The sequence below is a fragment of the Bos indicus genome, chromosome 13 (assembly GCF_029378745.1).
Source record: "Bos indicus isolate NIAB-ARS_2022 breed Sahiwal x Tharparkar chromosome 13, NIAB-ARS_B.indTharparkar_mat_pri_1.0, whole genome shotgun sequence".
NCBI classification, from domain to species: Eukaryota; Metazoa; Chordata; class Mammalia; order Artiodactyla; family Bovidae; genus Bos; species Bos indicus.
Window position 1 is genome coordinate 31,324,023 of NC_091772.1, and position 19,759 is coordinate 31,343,781.

At 43.5% G+C, this 19,759-nt stretch overlaps 1 protein-coding gene across 2 annotated transcripts in view; it reads right to left on the reverse strand.

Moving 5' to 3' along the window:
• Positions 1-1,271: 1,271 nt before the first annotated feature.
• Positions 1,272-19,759, reverse strand: part of CUBN (cubilin) — a 290,799-nt gene continuing 272,311 nt past the window's right edge. For both annotated transcript variants that reach the window (XM_070800876.1, XM_070800875.1), the window contains 7 exons: positions 15,414-15,576; positions 14,823-15,028; positions 11,866-12,013; positions 10,778-10,959; positions 7,536-7,701; positions 5,133-5,368; positions 1,272-1,726 (listed from right to left, as the gene is read on the reverse strand). In XM_070800876.1, the coding sequence (XP_070656977.1) occupies positions 1,619-1,726; positions 5,133-5,368; positions 7,536-7,701; positions 10,778-10,959; positions 11,866-12,013; positions 14,823-15,028; positions 15,414-15,576 (1,209 nt within the window). In that variant the 3' untranslated portion in view covers positions 1,272-1,618. The remainder of the gene's footprint in view (positions 1,727-5,132; positions 5,369-7,535; positions 7,702-10,777; positions 10,960-11,865; positions 12,014-14,822; positions 15,029-15,413; positions 15,577-19,759) is intronic.

Sequence of the window (19,759 nt, forward strand, 5' to 3'; positions counted from 1 at the left end):
TTTTCTTCACAGGTGCTTGAAGTGCCAGGAGATCCCTGACCTGTGGTGGCCTCTGGCTGACTTATCCCAGGCAGTTCCCTGAAGGTCAGATGAGGGTGACTGTCCAGTGACGGCTAACTTAACCTTGAAGACCAGAAGGTAGATGCTCAGTTCTTCCCACTAAAGTCCAGCTCTTTAGGGAGACAGACAAGAAAAGGAGAAAAGATCACATGGTGGATGGAAGCCTGGCTCCCCTGACTCCTGAGCTCCGTTTACTTCCAAGTAATACTCCCCTCATCCACTCTTCAAGCCCATTCATTTTATATTATGTGGTCATTGTTGTTGTTTTTGGATTCCATTTGTGGCCTACAGAATGGGGGAAATATTCTTATTTCCTGTTATTAGTTTAAAAATTACATACAAAGATTGATTATGCTATCTCTGCTTGATAGATGCACTTTCTGAATATTCTCACATGCCTCCTAGAAATAATAACTCTTTAAAAATGACTTTTGTAGACGTTGTTACTCTAATGATGCAATCACAGATCCGATCATCTCTTACTGTTTGAAAGCTGCATATGCTAATCTTGCTTTCAGATAAAACTACTATTTCATAGGTTATTGTTCAACTTTCTCCATATTCTGTACCTCTGTGATTCATTTTTAGATAAAAAAGCTAAATCTTGTATCTATTCCCATCAAATTTCGTCTCGAGAGTTTCAGTCCATTGTTCCAGCTTTGTCAAGAACTTGGGTTTGATGGTCTCTTCATCATGTTCACCATTCTTTCCAATAGAGTCCTCCACAAAGTTGATGTATCCAACCATGATAGAGCTAAGCTGAGACTATCTCATTTAGGTGGCTCTGTAGTCTGTGCAGGTATCATTCCCCTGGCATCTGAGTAGTAGAGGAAGATGAAGTAACACATTTGATAATGTCTTTCATTCATTTGGTCCCTTGTCCTTCATAAGACTTAACTTTGTATTTTTAACCTAATGTTTCCAGATTTAAAATAGCAGAATACTTGATGAAAGCATGCTTAACTAGGTATAACTTCACATCTTGTGAAGTTGTGTCCAAATAGACAAGTGGCACATAGGGAAACTGGGCCGGAGAGTTAAGGAAGTGGCTGGAAAGGCTAAAATTCAGACGCAGGCAACTGGGCTCTGGAGTTCCTATCCTGAATGAGTCATACACTTTCTCAAAATGGAACTATTCAACTTGAAGTTTTACACAGACCTACAGTGAAAGACAAATTTCAGTGAGTTAAAAAGAACATGCAGCGCTACTGTTGAGATTTCAGTAAGGTTTATCATCCCTAATTTGACATTCACAGAGAAAACCATACTTCTATTTAATCAACTTCTGAAAGTGTACAGCACACAGGCCATAATCATTTCCAACCCTTTAAGGGATTCTAGAAATTTTCAGCTCAAAATACTAGATTAAAGAAGCTATGTTCTACATTCAAAAAATAAGTACAAATGTTGATTCCACGTGTACTTTGATGAAACACATAAAAGTTCAGATTATTCTCAGTGGCACAGGCAGAGGGTCAAGGATCCTGTCCAGCGTGAGGCCGGAGGGTCCAGCCCCTGCGGAATATCCAAGGTGCTGGGCAGACCCGGCCTCACTGGTCTAGCTGGCCCAGGTTAACCGGAGCGCTGATGGTCGGGCTGCATACTCTGCGTGAAATTTTATGAAGACACGATGTGATGAGGCCACAAAGGGAGCTATATCAGTGTCCTAAAATTGAAAAAGAAAAGAAGTAACAAATTATATAAAATTTGAACATTTTCCCAGAAATGTCAGTAGTAGTAAACAAGTACAACATAAAGAAGCCTTCTAGAATTTTCAGTAAACCTTCATATGTGTCTAGAAGTGATCTTGCTAAGTATTAATGTAGAGACTTTACACAAGAATATTGCTGGGTGGGGGGGCGCGGAAAGTAAGGAGCAATGGGGAGTGATTGCTAATGGATACAGGGTTTCCTTCTGGAGTACAAGAATGTTCTAAAATCAAGCACAGTGACAACAGCTTCCTGGATCCGGGAACTGACTAAAAGTTATTGAATTTTACCCTTTAAGTAGATGATTTCTATGGTATGTGAATTGCATTTCAATAAAACTGTCACTAAACTTTCAATTTCCAATTCAAGTTCTTATTGAAATTTTCATTCTTCTGATGGGAAACACAACTTATGTCCGCAACTAAAATGAACATCTGAATAAAGTATATTACTCCCTTCACCAACACCTGTACTTTCCTCTGGGGGATGATTTTCATATCCTTTGTGGGGAACAGTTGTGTTTGTGTGTATCTGTGTGCGTAGAAAGAGTGGGTAGATGGGTCTCTTTTCTTCTCCAGTTATTAGCACTAGGGATATAAAAAATGAACCAAACATGCAAAAATCCCTGCTCTCATGAAGCTGACATCCCAGTGGGAGAGGTGAGGTAGGAAATAAGTCAGTAACAGGCACAGAAGCAAAGCATATCACACAGGGTCAAGGCTGCAGTCTGGGGCCCTGCTCCTCTGGTTCTGCTCAGGTCCCCTGCCTCAGTCCTACCCAGAGTCATCAAAAACAAAAAACAGCCAGACTTATTTCCAAGGCAGGAAATTATTCAGGTGAGCACAGCACAGGAATTCTTTTTCCTAAAAAGAGATACTAAGGGATACACAATATGGATCAATTGCTGTGTGCACACACTTTTTCTTTCCATTTCAACCTGCTCCCAAATTTCTACTTGTTATTCTGTGCTGACAAACTAGTATGAGCAGATTACAAAAATTTTAAACTCCTTCTCTTTAAAAAAATGTAAACTCCTCCTTACTTCCCTGTCATTCTTCCATGCTTCTAGATGTTCAGATTCTGTAACTCAGATGCCAGTGAGCAATGACAATTATCATAAAAGAAAACATTTCCCAATGATTTTATGACTAGCTATCCAAGGAGGGACTCCCCCTGTTTTTCTGTAAATACACTGACCCTGCTGGGCTTCACACACTAACTAAATCAATGGTATCTTTAAATCATAAAACAATTACTCTGGAAACTAGGTCTAAATTTACTAAAGAAAATTTAAAACTGGGAAAATAATACAAACATCAATAGTTAAGAAAAGGAGACATAACTAATTACAGACTTGAATTTAATGTGACATTAGTTTAAATGGCCGTAATCTCTCTCAGTGCCTCAGTTTTCTTTTATCTGCAAAGTCCAGGGATCAAATGGAATTGTATATTTGAAAGTCACTGAAAACCAAAAAAAAAAAAAAAAAAAAGTCATACAGACATAAAGTAATTATATTTTGAAAATAATCTCTTTTTGAAATTTTCACAAATTTCTTTATTTCTTTCTTTCTTTTTTGGCTGCACAGTGCAGTTTGTGGGATCTTAGTTTCCCAGCAGGGACCGAACCTGGGCCATGGCAGTGAAAGCACCGAGTCCTAACCACTAGACCCCTGGGGAATTCCTACAACTCTCAACTAAATGTCTACGGCCCAGTTAGCTTCCAAATCTGACTTGTGACTCATTTACTGGGGTCTCTTTTCTGTGGGCCCCTGTGAATAACTGCAAGGCAGTATCCACTAGTCAGGTGACCCAGATTTCTCCCTCAATAATTAGCTTTGTGTAGAGGGACAGAGCTACCAGAGAGTTTATGATGTGTTGTCTGTAAACCAGAGGAGCCTTGTTCCAGAAATTAAGCTGCACCCATGCAAGAGAAAACCACCCAGTGATTAAATATGATAGACCACTTTGCCTAATGATACGGTTAAGATGTTAATGATGTATCAGTCAGTGGAAGAAAAAAACCAAACCACAAAACAGGATAAAATATGTGTGTGTATGGAAATATATTCCTCAAAAGTGTTTAGAAGAATATATGGGAGAATTCTCAGAGTTTTAGAAAAGTGGTTTTTTAAAAAATATTTTTGATAATACTATTAATTTTATAAACTGTAGTTATAGTCTAAAAACTCTAGATTTCCAGCAGAGGCAATTCTCTGTTAGTTTGATCAGAAAGCATAAATGAGCAAAGAGCGAAACAGTAAGAAACAGCTAACTTCTCATCAGTAGTCATGCATCCCTCGCACTGAAGCTCTGGAAACATCCATCCACTTGGACATAAAACAAAAGGCAGCGAGGGGGGATGCAGCAATGTTGAGTCAACATCAGAATCTCCTGGAGGGCTCAGGGGAGATCTGAGATTTACCAAAACAAACTCTCAGTCCCCAGGACAACTGTTAATATCCCTGTGAATCTCTTCAAAGAGTTCCCACAATTTTCAGCAAGCGGTGAATGGAATGGAGCCAGGCATCCAACATTTCTATACAGTCAGCCCTCTGTAAGGACAGAGGGCTGACTAATCTGCTAATCTACATAGTAGATTCAACCAACCACAGAATCCAGCAGATACAGAACCTGTGGATACAGAATCCGCGATATGGGGGACAGACTGTACTCACTAGGCCAGTTTTTATAAGGGATCTGAGCACCTGAGAATGTGGTATCTGTGGGGGGCCATGGGACCGATCCCCTGCAGGTACAGAGATAAGACTGTAATTCTAGTCACGCAGAAATAACATGGATGGGCAACCCTGGACAGTGCCTTTAAACCACACATGGAACTTCCACAAAGCAGCAGGCCACAAGTGCTCCCCCAAAAACTTTGATTCTATGGGCTGAGTGGGGACTGGAAGTCTGTGATGCTAAATAACTGCATACGTAATTTTGATGCACAGTCAAGTTTTGTAACGGTTAATAATACCGGTGGCTGGGTCAGTAAAGAATCTGCCTGTAATGCAGAAGACCTGGCTTTGATCCCTGGGTCGGGAAGATCCCCTAGAGGAGAAAATGGCATCCCATTCCAGTATTCTTGCCTGGCAAATCCCATGGACAGAGGAGCCTGGTGGGCTAAAGTCGGGCATGACATAGAGACTAAACCACCACTACCACCATTATTAATTTAATGAAAAGTCCACTAGGTGGCACTCGTGCTCCCCAAATAAACAGGAAAGTCAGAAAACTGAATTGCATTAATGAAAGTATGTTGTGCTCTGTGATTGCATGTCTGCCTTTAAACATGCCCTTTAAAGCTACTTTAATTATTCTGAAATGATAATTGGATTTTTTAAAAGCTTATTCTACTCACTGCGCCACAATAGGGCCCGGAGGATGGAGAATTAGCATCGGGTCCATCGTAGAGCAGGAGGTAGTTTTGGACACATTCTCCGGGATCGTCGATGCTGATAAAGTAAAAGCTGACGGTGACCGGTCTTCCAGCTGGAGCAAGGATGGCCCATTCACAGTGAGTATTGTTTGGGTAAGTGCCCGGATAGCCAGGGCTGGTGACCGAGCCACTGTCTCCATAAAGAGTCCCACCACAGCCTGCCAGGAAACAGCAGCATGGAGTTGGGTTCAGTCACGCAGAAACCACCCACTGTGCTTTAGTGCACTTAAGACAATGCAACATTTTCCTAAGGTGCTGAGACTCCTTGCGGGAAAAGTGGAGGCAGAAACCCTTTTTCTGTGCCTTCATGGGCTACATACATCCTTCTCCTCCATCACCACCTGCCCCCTCCATCCCCACCTCCACCATATATTCCTTTCCCTGCAGCTCACCACTTAGGACCGACTTCCTCCAGGTCTGTTTTTTGAAAATAGTGAGTTGAGAATGCAATGGGAAAACCAAGATCTTGATAAAGTAACTGCAGGAGAGAGTGAAGTCAATCTTGGCTACTTTGGTGGTATAGGACTTGGATTGATCTTGAGTACTTTGACTCAAGGGCAGTGACTTGGTGATGATGTGGGTGAAGTAAAATTAAAAGGGAAATTCTGGGGCAGGATCACAGAAACAGGTGTTTTATTTTAGGTTTTGGCAGTAATTTGTTGTTTTTGTTGTTTGTTCAGTAGCTCAGTCGTGTCTGACTCTCTGTGACCCTAGGGACTGCAACAACCCGGGCTTCCCTGTCCTTCACCATCCCCCAGAGTTTGCTCAAACTCATGTCCATCGAGGCAGTAATTACTAAAAAAAAGTGACTTTACCAGGCATAGAACTGATAGCTCCAAGACTGATATGCTTAAAAAGTCAAAGTTTATTTTCTTTTTTTTTTGGCCAAGTCGTGTGGCATGTGGGGGTCTTAGTTCCCTGACCCGGGACTGAACCCACACCTCCTGCAGTGGAAGCACAAAGTCTTAACCACTGGACCACCAGGGTAGTTCCCCCTCCCTCCTAAAAAGAAAGCCAAAGCTTTTTAAGTATCGGTGTTAATTTTTTCGGTTTGTCAGTTTGCACAGGAAATCTATCATGATTTAGACCAGATGGCATGGGCATCCAGATACGCTGTACGCAGGAAGAAACTGTAGAGCATAATTAAAGAGCACAGAGCCGGGTTTCTGACCAGTGGGGGTTTGGGCCTGCCTCTGCCACAGTCTGGCTGTGCGTTTAAGGCAACTCATCAGTTGGGTGTTTTATTTCTTTATCTGTAAAATTAGGGCATAGAGATCATCTTTTACTTTTGTGCAGGTACCAAGAAATCATTATCCACAATTGTCTTGATAGAATCTTTTTATAGTCACTCGGGATATTTAAATGAATCGTTTCCACATTCTTATTTTGAAAGCTTTTAGATATTTTCAGGGACATTTCATAAAAGTATTCCTTCTTTCTTGAGTTAAATGTATTGACATGACTTAAATTTCCTTCACTCATCAGTAAACAGCCAACCCAAACTGCAGGAAGGTGCTTACTGCCCTGCAAGAGCCATTAATCTCCAGGACTATTCAGAAATGAGAGGGCCTCCAAGGAACACAGCTGCTTAGATGTACTCAAGGATGTGTTTGTAACTTTTTGGCAAACTTTTATTTAATTTTCAGAGAAGTACACCTTGATGATCAAACCGAAAGTTAAAAATATGACAAAATCGGCTTCCCTGGTGCCTCAGTGGTAAAGAATCTGCCTGCCAGTGTAGGAGACACCGGTTCACTCCCTGGTCTGGGAAATCCCACATGCCTTGAAGCAACTAAGCCCATGCACCACAATGATTGAACCTGTGCTCTAGAGCCCAGGAGCTTCAGCTACTGAGCCCACCTACCACAACTACTGAAGCCTGCACCCTAGAGCCCACGCTTCACAACAAGAGAAAGCACCCCAACGAGAAGCCCACACACCGCAGCGAAGAGTAGCCTCCGCTCTCCACAACTAGAGAAAAGCCCTCTTAGGAACAAATACCCAGCACAGTCAAAAATAAATGAATAAATACATAAAAATTTTTTAAAATATGACAAAATCAAAATGTATAAACTAATTACAAAATCTTTATACCTTATCTGTGCCTCATATGTAGATATATATTCTTTAGAGAAATAATAAATACAAGTAGAATTTTTAAAATCTATAATTTCATCATTAAAAAAAATCTCTATTTTTTAACAGAAAATGATCAAGTACACAGATTGGGGAGAAAGATGAGGTCCCTTTAACTGTCTTTTCTATGAGACACTGTATGTTTTTCTCGGCTGCATCACTTGCCCTGACAAAGTGCCAGTGTCTTACCGGAGGGTGAAGAGGTCCAGATAATTTCATATCCACGACCAGAAGTTGCACCATCACTCTTAAATTGAAGGTATAGTTCATGACTCTGGGAGAAAATGGGATTTGGCAGCAGAGTCCCACAATATGTGCCCAGTAATGGCGAACTGCTCTCACTTCCGTTTCTGACCTTTAAAAATGCACCATTAATGATGACACTTAGACATATAGTACCTTCTTTTCTGATCTATCATTGCTCTACATTAAGACATGAGACTATTTGAATAACTTTTTTGAGAAAAACTTTGTCTTTTTATATACATTTACACTCAGATGGCACTTTCATTTGCAAAGGAGAGAAACATGAAATTTGTAGATCAAAAACTATTTACACTTGGATTCAGAAATATGTATTCATCTCCAGCAGTTAAAACACGGAGGCATGTTTCTGCTGATAAAGTCAACTAGTTGATTGCTGTATAACAAACTAGTTATATCTTTGTTCTTGGGGAGATGCTTCAAAGAATGTAGTTAAAGTGAACTTTAAAAAGATGCGGGGAGAAAAATATCTGCATCATTTCCAGTTAACTCTGTGGTAGTCTATTCATCATACTGCAGTTATGCTTTTATCTCTCCTTAAAAATGGGTTGACTATAACGGGACCATGAAAAAACAACATACAAAGTGTGATAAAGTCAAAACAAAATGAATTTCTATATGGGAAAAGGACATAATTAAAACAATCTATAAAATTTCTGACTGTTTAGATATATTTTAAAAAAACACTGTGAAGCTGAATAGATTTCTAAAAGAGAAAATCATTGCATGGTGTAGACACACATGAAAACAGGAAACGAGCTGTCCTGTGCCTGTGGTAACCACATGGCAAATTCAATCAAATTCTGCCCTCCAGCCTGGATCCCGCTACACATTCACAATCAGCCCCAATTGGAGGAGGACTCTTGAGGGCTATGAACACACGTGATTCAGGAGTTTGGGCTGGATCCAGCCCCTCCTGGAGGGATGCTGACTTTATTGAGTTGATACCTGTATTTAAAATCCTGAAAGTGCCTCTGTTCCCTTTATATTCCCATAGTTTAACATGTGGTTAATTGTTGGTTGTCTTAAGTCACAGAATATCTTCAGAGGTGTGGTAGGTAGTCTGGTCAGGTTGTGTTGCTCAGGAGATATCCCCCACCCTGACTTTTTGTTTGTTTGTTTTACCACAAGACTTGTGGGGGATCTTACTTCCCCGACCAGGGATCCAACCTGGGCCCCAGCAGTGAAAGCACTGTCCTAACCACTAGACCACGAGAGGAGTCCCTGGAGAGATTCCTTTTAGGTCTATAGAGTAGCCAGCAGGAGAGAAAAATGCCTTTCTGGATTATTCTGCTAAGTGTTTATACAAAGTAGCCTTGCTGTGGGTGGAGCAGCGGGTTCACAGTCAGCAGACAGAAGTCCAACTGCCCTACTCCAGTCTGGACATGGGTCTTTTTCCTCTGGATCCTCTTTAGAAAGTTGATGCTCTAAGAGAAGGAGCGGGATATTCATTCTCACGGAATATGCCAATGAATCGTCCTTTTCATTTCTCTCTGCACAGGAGGAATGGGACAGGAGAGCAGAGAGCATCTCTGGGAGTGCAGATGAGCCTGAAAGGGTTGCTGAAGGCAAAGGCAGATTTCAAATGGGGTCGAGAGCTTGGCCTTCAAGGGGTATAATACATTCAGAATCCTCATTGATAAATTTCCATTCTCATCATCGTTAACATGAACGGAATGCTGAGGCTGCAGTAAACCGTGCCAGAATCTTCCCACTGAAAACCAGAAACAGCTGGGCTTTGCAGGCCTGAGCTGCCGTTTCCTGTCTTTGCTTATTGGATGGGAAGTTTCAGACCCGTTTCTATGGGTTAAGGCTTGGCGGCTAGAGAGTCGCCCTTGCTTCCCAGCATCCAGAGGCAAATAGCAGAGTTCACGCTAGTCACTAACGGGCAACTCGGGCTTGATGTGAACCAGGAGTAGCTGCACTGTGACTCTGAACTGTCTGGATGGTTTGTCTTCTTTCTGTGTCTCTCTCCACCTCTCACTTCTGCTTTATGCTCCATGGAACTGTTCAGCCTCCATGGTGGGTACGTACGTAGGGCTGAGTTTAATAACCTGATTGATGCCAACAAGACTGTCCTTCTCTCATCTCCTCCCTGCTACATCCATGTCCTCCCAGTTTCTACCATGGCTAAGGTTCCCCATGAAAAGGCATATGCTTCCTCTGAGAACTTTTACACTCTAGGTTGAGCATAGTCATTAACCAAGGACTTAGATGAATTCTATGGTGGGGGGCGCTTTCCAGGATAATAAAACTCCATAACAGGTCTAGGGGAACAAACCAACTTTTTGGAAACCTTGCCAGAGATTCGCATGTACATGAAACACAGCCAACTTAGGGACTCTCGGATTAAGATTTAGGTGTGAATTCAATTCACAGAGGGATTCAGCATCTTTGTACGTCTGAGACTTACTCAGCAACTCAGTTTACTTCCTAAGAATGAATACATTTCCAAAAGAGTCTGCAAAGGACACGGGAGAGAACGCTGCGGTTTTTATAGCAAAATATAGGTGCTAAGCTCCAGACAAGGGAGGGTTCTCTCTCAGTGTGTTTGGGGGGAAGGAGGGTAGGGTGGTGGGGGAGGACAGGCAAAGAGCAAAGGTGCTTCAGAGGAGGAGGAAGAAACAAAGCGCTCCTCTTGTGTCTGCCAAACAGGTGGTCAAGGAGACACTCTCCGTAGAGAACACTGAAGATGCCCCGAACATACTGTGGCCATCAGCTAAATCAGGTAAACTATTTAGTATCATTTCTTATTAAAGTCAGACATATCTTCCATCTCCAAAATTAGCACTTTGCACTTGACCTTCCTCTGGTCCTTCCAGTCTCAAGCCACATATCAGTGCCTTCAAGATGCCTTCTCTGTCCCCAGGTGGGTTAAGTGCCCCTAACCTTGCTGGCTGTTGGTCAACAAGAGCAGACTACTTCCTGTCTTGTCTTTCCCATGGATTGTGAGCCCCTGGGGAACCCTGACTGTGTCTTGTTCTCTCCTGGATTTCCCATGTCTGGATCTTGGAGATGGTTGGTATCTAGGGGATGAAGGGATGATGAACAATTTAATGAAATGAGGAAGGAATATGATTAGCAGTAGCAGAGGAAAAGGTGACAAATCTTTAGGGATCCAGCATCTTTTACATAGTTCATTTACATGATATTCAGCCGCGTGTTACCTCCAAGAAGTCATGGGTGCAGCCACTTGAGTCCTCGATGCCAAATGAGTGAAAGAAGAGGGAGATGGTGTGGTTGTCGGGGGCTGTGAGCACGGTTGTGCAGTCCACGTTGCTGGCGTAGTCACTTGGCCAGCCAGGACTCCGTAGGTTGCCAAATGCCTTCTTATATTCTCGATTGCAATCTTAGAGGAAAGACAGTATCTTAATTAATGTATGCATCCCAATAGTTAGTTCTCCTTCAACTTGACAGGAGTAATTCAAGAAAATTATTAAATCGGAGCAAACTTCAGAAAAAAGCTAATCTAGCCCCTCCATTTACCTCTGAGATGACTGAGATCCCAAGACCTGAGGTGGACAGTGTGCCGGGCAAACGCAGTGCAGTGTCTTAACACAAAACATCCTAGTGTGAGATGTGAAATGTGAAGACTCTCCTGTGAAGATGAACATTCTAGCACTCTCTGCACTTTTCTGATGATCCGGAGGTAGAGCTGGCTGACATTTAGACTCTGGACATACAGACTCTACCTCCAAGACAGACTTTTGTCTGAGGATGTTTCCTCAAATACTTTGATGAATTGTTCATTCTGATACAACTGATATAGCTTTTGACCATTTTTGGTAAAAACACCCTGAGTGTTTTTGTTTGTTTTAATCAAAGGCAGCTTTGGTTTTAATCAAGCTTGAAACGAACATTACATACAGTGTTCTCTGGAAATCAATTTCTCGGTGACAGTGAACAAGTAACTCTTTCAAGGCTCTTCGGTTTTTCCAAAGTAGTTTTCTAATACATAGTGATTTCTCTATGTGGTTAAGAGCATAATTAACATAGTAACTGGTATATATTTTTAATTAACAATATGAACTTAATATCCTGCATTCTCAACATTTTAATTAGTATTTCATTTGCTTTAACTCTTCAGAAGCCAGCTTTAGTCATCTACTAAATGGGGCAAGGCTTCTGGTAAAGTCTTACTTCACGTGGGTATGGTTTGTGTCAACAAACCTTAATTTATTCACAGGAGTCAACTCTAGCAGTAATTGTAATAATGGCAGTTTTTCTGAATAAAAGATTAAATCCCCAAGCTCACCTGCAATCTTATAGGTAAAACCCACTCTAGAGTTAATACTGAAAACTTCTGATTTGAAAACGATGACTGCGGTGCTCGTGGAGGAGTAAAACGTGGGCACGGCTGACACATTTCCACCGCAGAAGCGAATTCCTGGGTTTCCATTACTCTGAAATGGAATGGAAGCCAAGGGTCAGCAGGTTTAGTTTCAAAAGAGAATAGGCCACAGCAGAAATTAAACTGCACATAAAAATACAGTTTAAATATTTAACCATGGAGACCAATTATAGAGTTTAAAGCACTCTGCAGTAAGATGTCACCTTGGCCATGGAATTGACAGATGTCTCACATCTGAGGGCTGGGTGAGAAGTGGAGAGGTTTCTGCTGAAACCACAGGGCAGCCCCCTGCCTATTGAAAACAGGACCATCCCCCTCACTCCAAGTCCTCTCTAAGGGCTAGGCTGTTGTCAGAGCTCAGCCAGGCTGCTGGAGCTCACTACAGTTCACCTGGGGCATCTCCGTTGTTCGGAAGCCCCTACGGCTAACCAACACTGTTCCTGGCCCTCTCTCACCACCCTTTAGCAAACTTGCACTGTATGAGTTGCTCCTCAAACTGCAGCGAAACATTCCATGTATTCCCAGGTGCCTCCACCAGGCAGCATCCTCAGTTCAGGATTCCTACACTCTAATCCCATCATTCTTTTTATGTCAACCACCTAATAACATGATCAGTTCAGTTCAGTCGCTCAGTTGTGTCCAACTCTTTGCGACCCCATGAATCGCAGCACGCCAGGCCTCCCTGTCCATCACCAACTCCCGGAGTTCACTCAGACTCACATCCATCAAGTCAGTGATGCCATCCAGCCATCTCATCCTCAGTCGTCCCCTTCTCCTCCTGCTCCCAATCCCTCCCAGCATCAGAGTCTTTTCCAATGAGTCAACTCTTCGCATGAGGTGGCTAAAGTACTGGAGTTTCAGCTTTAGCATCATTCCTTCCAAAGAAATCCCAGGGCTGATCTCCTTCAGAATGGACTGGTTGGATCTCCTTGCAGTCCAAGGGACTCTCACGAGTCCTCTCCAACACCACAGTTCAAAAGCATCAATTCTTCGGCACTCAGCTTTCTTCACAGTCCAACTCTCACATCCATACACGACCACAGGAAAAACCATAGCCTTGACTAGATGGACCTTTGTTGGCAAAGTAATGTCTCTGCTTTTCAATATGCTATCTAGGTTGGTCATAACTTTTCTTCCAAGGAGTAAGTGTCTTTTAATTTCATGGCTGCAGTCACCATCTGCAATGATTTTGGAGCCCCCAAAAATAAAGTCTGACACTGTTTCCACTGTTTCCCCATCTATTTCCCATGAAGTGATGGGACCAGATGCCATGATCTTCGTTTTCTGAATATTGAATTTTAAGCCAATTTTTTCACTCTCCTCTTTCACCTTCATCAAGAGGCTTTTTAGTTCCTCTTCACTAGGTCAGGGGCAGTGGCCGAGAGTGCCAGGCTGCGACGGCGCAGGAACGGCCAAGAGGAGCTACCCCGTGTCCAAGGTCAGGGGCGGCAGCCGGGAGGAGCTACCCCACGTCCAAAGCCAGGGGAGGCGGCCGAGAGGAGCAACCCCACCTCCAAGGAGTGGTGGCTGCGCGGGCGCAGGAGGGCCTAGAGGAGCTATTCCACGTTCAAGGTCAGAAGGGACGGCGGTGAGGAGATACCCCTCGTCCAAGGTAAGGAGCAGTGGCTGCACTTTGCTGGAGCAGCCCTGAAGAGATACCCCTTGTCCAAGGTAAGAGAAACCCAAGTAAGACGGTAGGTGTTGCAAGAGGGCATCAGAGGGCAGACACACTGAAACCATACTCATAGACAATTAGTCAATCACATGATGTTGATGCCCAAATCCTCAGGTATTCTGTGACCATCACACTTTTATGGTCAACAATCTCTTCAACATCTTACCCCATGAGCAATTCAGACTGATCCATTTTTTAAAAAAACAAAACAACTTTTCTCTGTTTTTTAAACCATGAATATAGTCCCCTTAGACTGGTACCAAATGGCTTCTTAACCAAACCCTCCACTTTGTTCTACACACAGATCCCGCTGACTACAGACAAGCTTCTGCTTGGAGCACTGCAGGCAGAATGCCAGAGACACACATCAAAAACTCCGGTTAATGGCCTGAAACTATCACATCCTTGTTAATCAGCCGTACTCCAATACAAAATGAAAAGTTTTTAAAAATTCAGGTTAATAGGGGAATCAGTCTCTGAGGATGGGGCACAAGAGCAGGCACTTTTCTGTTTTATTTTGTTTTAGTTTATTTTTAATTGGACGATAATTGCTTTGCAATGATGTGTTGGTTTCTGCTGTACAACAGTGTGTGCGTGCATGTTACTAGCTCAGTCGTGTCCTACCCTTTGCGACCCCATGGACTATAGCCCGCAGGCTCCTCTGTCCATGGAATTCTCCAGGCAAGAATACTGCAGTGGGTTGCCATTTCCTTCTCCAGGTCAACAATGTGAATCAGCCATGAGCATACATATGTCCCTGCCTTCTTGAGCCTCCCTCCCACTCCCCTATCCCGCCCCTCCAGGTCATCACGGAGCACGGAGCTGGGCTCCCTGTGCTGTGCACCAGCTTCCCACTAGCTACTTCACACATGGTGCTGTAGATATGCCAGTGCCACCCTCCCAGTTCATCCCGCCCTCTCCTTCCCTCTCCGTGGCCACAGTCTGTTCTCTACTTCAGGGCCAGGCACTTTTGCCAAGACACCCAGATGTTAAATAGGCACATGACCTACAGACCAAGTGCAGGTTTCTTAATGCCTATAAATAGGGGGTGTCATAAAAGGCTAAAAAGCACATTAGGCTGGAAGTAACTTTGAGAACTTATCCAGTCATGCCCTCAGTACTTCAAGTGTTCTGCAAACTCTGATGAAAAGGTTATAGATGTTTCTGTCATTCATACAATTGTTACCTCCGGTGGGTCCTGAAACTCTAAGTAGTTCTGGTTGCAGTCTTGAGAGTGCAGCTGAAATGCCCACACAGTTATCTCGACCTGCTGATGCAGGGGAGCTTCAATGACCCAAGTACAGGTGGCAAGGGGGACATCTGGGTCTGATGAATTGGGTGACGAAATACTTTGTGGGGTCCGAGTTGCATTAAATGTTCCACCACAAGGCACTGAGATGGGAAATAAGAAACAACTTAGAAGACATTTTACTTGTAACTCATCACACATATAATATTTAAAATTCTATTTTCTTTGTTCTTCCAACCCAAAGGAGCTGTATTTATATCATTCTAGGAAGGATTTACATTATACATTCTTGACTAAGAATTGTACCAAATTTGTACCATGGATTAAACACAAAGTAATTAATAGGGTGTTTAGTAACCGACATTGCGCATAGATAGTAATTAACATTGAGGTTAGTAATTAACATTGAGGTTAGTAATTAACATTGAGGTTAGTAATTAACTGAGTATAGATATAATCATGTCATTATTTTGAGTGCATAAATACACATGTGTTTCATAACATGTAAAAATGTCTCAGTTTACTCACTGTCCATGATGGTATATGTAGCATTAAATCCTTCTCTTTCTAAACTCAAGTCACTGACAAATTGAACTGTAAGGAAGTTTCCAGAAGAGATAAAGGGGGCAGGTACGGTGGAACCACAGAATGTTCCAGCCAAGTTGGCATTTTCACTATCCCCATCATATAACTGAAAAGAAAAACAGCTCATTAGTTATCCATTAGTCACAAAGAAGTTGCATATTTTACACTAAAATGCGCATGAAGTTACAAGAGGTCATAGTTAAGAATCTTACACTAATGTTCTTAATGCTGGTTTTAATTTAGGAACTGAATTGTTATCGAATCAATTACGCTATAATGATTTTCAGTAAAATTCTAGTATAATGGCCTAAAATTTTTTTCTCATTGGGAAAGTCATATTTGATTTAAAAAATAATGTGTCATTAGAGCCACAAACCCATCACCACCTTCACCTCTGTCCTCCCTAACAGCGCAGGTCCAAGCCATCACGACCTCTTGCCTGATTCTCATCACATCTTCCCACGGATGCCCCCGGTCCTACTCTTGACCCTCTACAGTCCGTTCTCAACACACCAGCCAGAGGATACAGTTTAAGTGTTAGTCAGACCAGGTTGCTGCTCCGCTAAGAACTCTCCTAAGCCCTCCCCACCCACTCAAAGCCATGACTAGGGCCTCCGAGGCCTGATAGAACCTGCTCCCACTCCTACTCCTGGACTTCCCCAGCTGAACTCTTAATGGCCTCCACTTTGTTTGCTCTGCTCCTGGAGTGAAACAGGTGCTCCGGCATCCTCGCTGTTGTATCTGCTGTTTCTTTTGCCTGGAATGTTCTCCTGTTTATTCACGTGGTTTCATTCCCCTCTGTTCTTTTAGGTCTTGACTCAAACATCACTGACTCAGTAGACTTCCCTGACCACTCCCCTCCCCATGTGAGATCTTAGTTTCCCCACCAGGGATCTAACCTGCACCTCCTGCATTGGAGGGTGAAGTCTTAACCCCTGGACCACAGGGAAGCACCCCCAAGTCATCTTTGCGTCAGTTGATGGCTCAAGCCTAGCACCTCAGCCATCCTCGACTGCCGTGCCTCCTTCTGAACCGCCATCGATTCTGCTCCACCTTCATCCTCTGTCCCAAGGGCTCCATCTCCGGTGTCCCCACAGTGGTCCCTCTCACCTACGCTGTTGTAACATTTCTCATAGCCCTGATTCCACAGAGCATTCTCCCCCAAGCCGCCTGAACATCTGTAAGCTTAGAACAGGCAAAGATCCTGCTTGGCCTGCAATGTCCCTGGGGATCTCACTGCATCTTCAGTTATACTCACCCTCTTTAGCATGGTCTGCAAGCCTGCTCTTGTCTGGCCTGGGCTGCTCTTCACACTTGCCCACTCCTCTGAGGTGTGCTGTGCTTAGTCATTCAGTCGTGTCCGACTCCTTGTGACCCTATGGAGGACTGTAGCCCCCCAGGCTCCTCTGTCCATGGGGATTCTCCAGGCAGGAATATTGGAGTCCAGGGATCTCCCAACCCAGGAATTGAACCCAGGTCTCCCTGTAACTCCTCCATCCCCTGGCAAATCTCTCTGAGCTGCTCCTCTTGCCAGGAGGTCTCTCCTCAGCCCTTGGATGGCCCACTCCTCATCATAGGGTCTCCGCTCAGATGCCACCCCCTCAGAGCCCAACTCTACCTAGTGGGCACTCCCCCAGTATCTTCCTGTTCTCTTCTCTAACTATAACCAAGACCTACCTTGTTTATTGCTTATTTACTTCTTCTGGTCTCTCCCCCATAAAGCATATAAACCTGTGGGTGGGCGAGGGGACCTCTGACTATTCCCTGTATGTCACCAGCACCCAGTACAACCCCCAGGCAAAGGCGCCTTCAGCAAATGCCCTTCAGCATGTGTTGAAATAGTGAGTGCTTGTATTTTCTCAAACACGTCACTAGAAGACAAAGTGTTCTCCATCTGAGCAATCCCTATTGCACTGCTAAAACACATATCTGTGTGGATCCAAACATGGAACTGAGAACAGAACCATGGTGTGTTGTTAAGCCTCAGCATCGCCATGATCCCTGACATTATTTTAAAATGCTGGGAATACATCAAACAGAAATGGTTAAAAACAGTCTTGTCAAAATAAACACAAAAATAAATTTCCCACTAGATGGCACTGTGTCTCTCCTTGAACATGATTTTAATAAAATTTTAGTAAGATTTTAAAGCCGAAAGAGACTGAGGGGCTGAGTTATCTAATCCCCTCATTTTACAGAAGAGCAGATTTGCCAAGTTTTAGGCGGTGTACTTGTTCTGGTAAACAAGTTAGGTTTTTATTATAACCATCGCTGCCTGTATAAAATCATGTTCATATCAACAAGCATTTTTATTCTTGGTGCTGTGTATCAGGCCTCTGAGCTAGGTCCTGTCTATACAAGGATGCATAAGCACTTCCCATACCTTTAAGACACTAATTTGACTCAGAGATTAATGAGAAGAGGTTCATAAATTAAATATATGTGTGTGTGAATTATACATAAAATAGAGAAAAAAGAGTGCTATAGCAGAAGAGTTCAGTGTATGAGGGGAACTCATACGATTGAGTCAGGACAGACCCCATACAGACGCCTCAACTGTGAGTAGAGGCCTTCCAGACCGAGACAACAGGAAGGGTACCCTGGGCAGATGCATCCAGGTGTGGAAGGCCACAGAAGGACAGAAGGCCTGCCCTGTTTGAACACCTCCCTGCCCTGTGGCCCACCGGCCTGAGGTGAGAGAACAGGTGTGGGGCCAGGGAGTTCACTGGGACAAGGCCGATGCTTCATATGCTTCATGAGAAGGGCCTTGTATCTCCTACAGGAGTTGTAAGATCTGATTTGGGTTTTAAATGGATAAGTGGGCGAAGTGATGGAAAGAAATTACAGTAAGTCCCCAACATACAAATGAGTTCCATTCCAAGAGTGCGTCTGTTATGTCCAATTTGTTCGTTAAGTCCAACAAAGTTTGCCTAGGTACCCAATTAACACAAGCAGCTATATAGTTTGGTACTGTATGAGGTTTATATAGTATAACAGCTGGCATACAGGGGCTGGCACACACAGTCTCATCTTTGAAAGCTCACAATTTGAAGGTTCATATGTACAGGACTTCAAAGAAGGCAATGGCACCCCACTCTAGTACTCTTGCCTGGAAAATCCCATAGATGGAGGAGCCTGGTGGGCTGCAGTCAATGGGGTCGCTAAGAGTCGGATAAGACTGAACAACTTCACTTTCAATTTTCACTTTCATGCATCGGAGAAGGAAATGGCAACCCACTCCAGTGTTCTTGCCTGGAGATCCCAGGGACGAGGGAGCCTTATGGGCTGCCGTCTCTGGGGTCGCACAGAGTTGGACACGACTGAGGCGACTTAGCAGCAGCAGCAGCATGTAAAGGATTTACTGTATAACCATGCCCAGCCTCAAGCTGGTGTTCGCATTACTTCACTCACTGCCACAGTAAGATTTCTCCTAATGGAGCTGAAATAGGACAGATGATAGAGGCTCTGGACTCCTGTGTAGGCCAGGCCAGGGTTTTTTCCCTGACGACGCCACGTCTCCACCGTAAACTTGGCAGGGCGGCTCTGTAGAGGCTTGCAGGAAGTGCACCGTGCAGCGCTGCAGGCGGGGCCTCTTACTCGGACGAGGTCAGCAATGGCGTCCTGAGGACCGCCCTGAGGCCCCACACCATCACCAGCAGCTGCGTGGTGCATTCTGGGAGCACACGTCACTGCCATACCGCCTAGACCTGGAGCTTGAATTAAGTTCTAAGTCTTGTGAATGGAGAAAAGTGCTGAGAGGAATTCCATGTTTTCTCAGCTTTTAAACCTCTTTAACAGTGGTGCAGGTTAGAATCTATTTAAGACCCTGAAGGAACTGCAGAAATAATTTGGTGGAAGATAACTTCTGATGATAGCTACTGCCAGATCCTCCCTGATTGGAGCAGCTAAAGAAAGTAGGAAAGGAAATTTGGGAATTTTAACTTACATGAATTTTTAATGCATGAGGGCAAGAGGTTTTGATATTGGGCTTTAATTCTTTTTAAATTTAACTCCGTAATTTTCCCTGGTGATCCTTGGGTCAAGAAGATCCCCTGGAGAAGGGAATGGCAACCCACTCCGGTATTCTTGCCTGGAGAATTCCATGGACAGAGGAGCCTGGTGGGCTACAGTCCATGGGGTCCCAAAAAGTTGGACACATTGAACTGAACAATTAACACTTTCATTTTCTCTTTCATAATTTTAGACATCAGTTTCCTTAGGACTTTATCTTTGAACATTTTCCTGGGAATGTGATAACAAGAGAATTTTAATAGTCTTATTTGAAGACT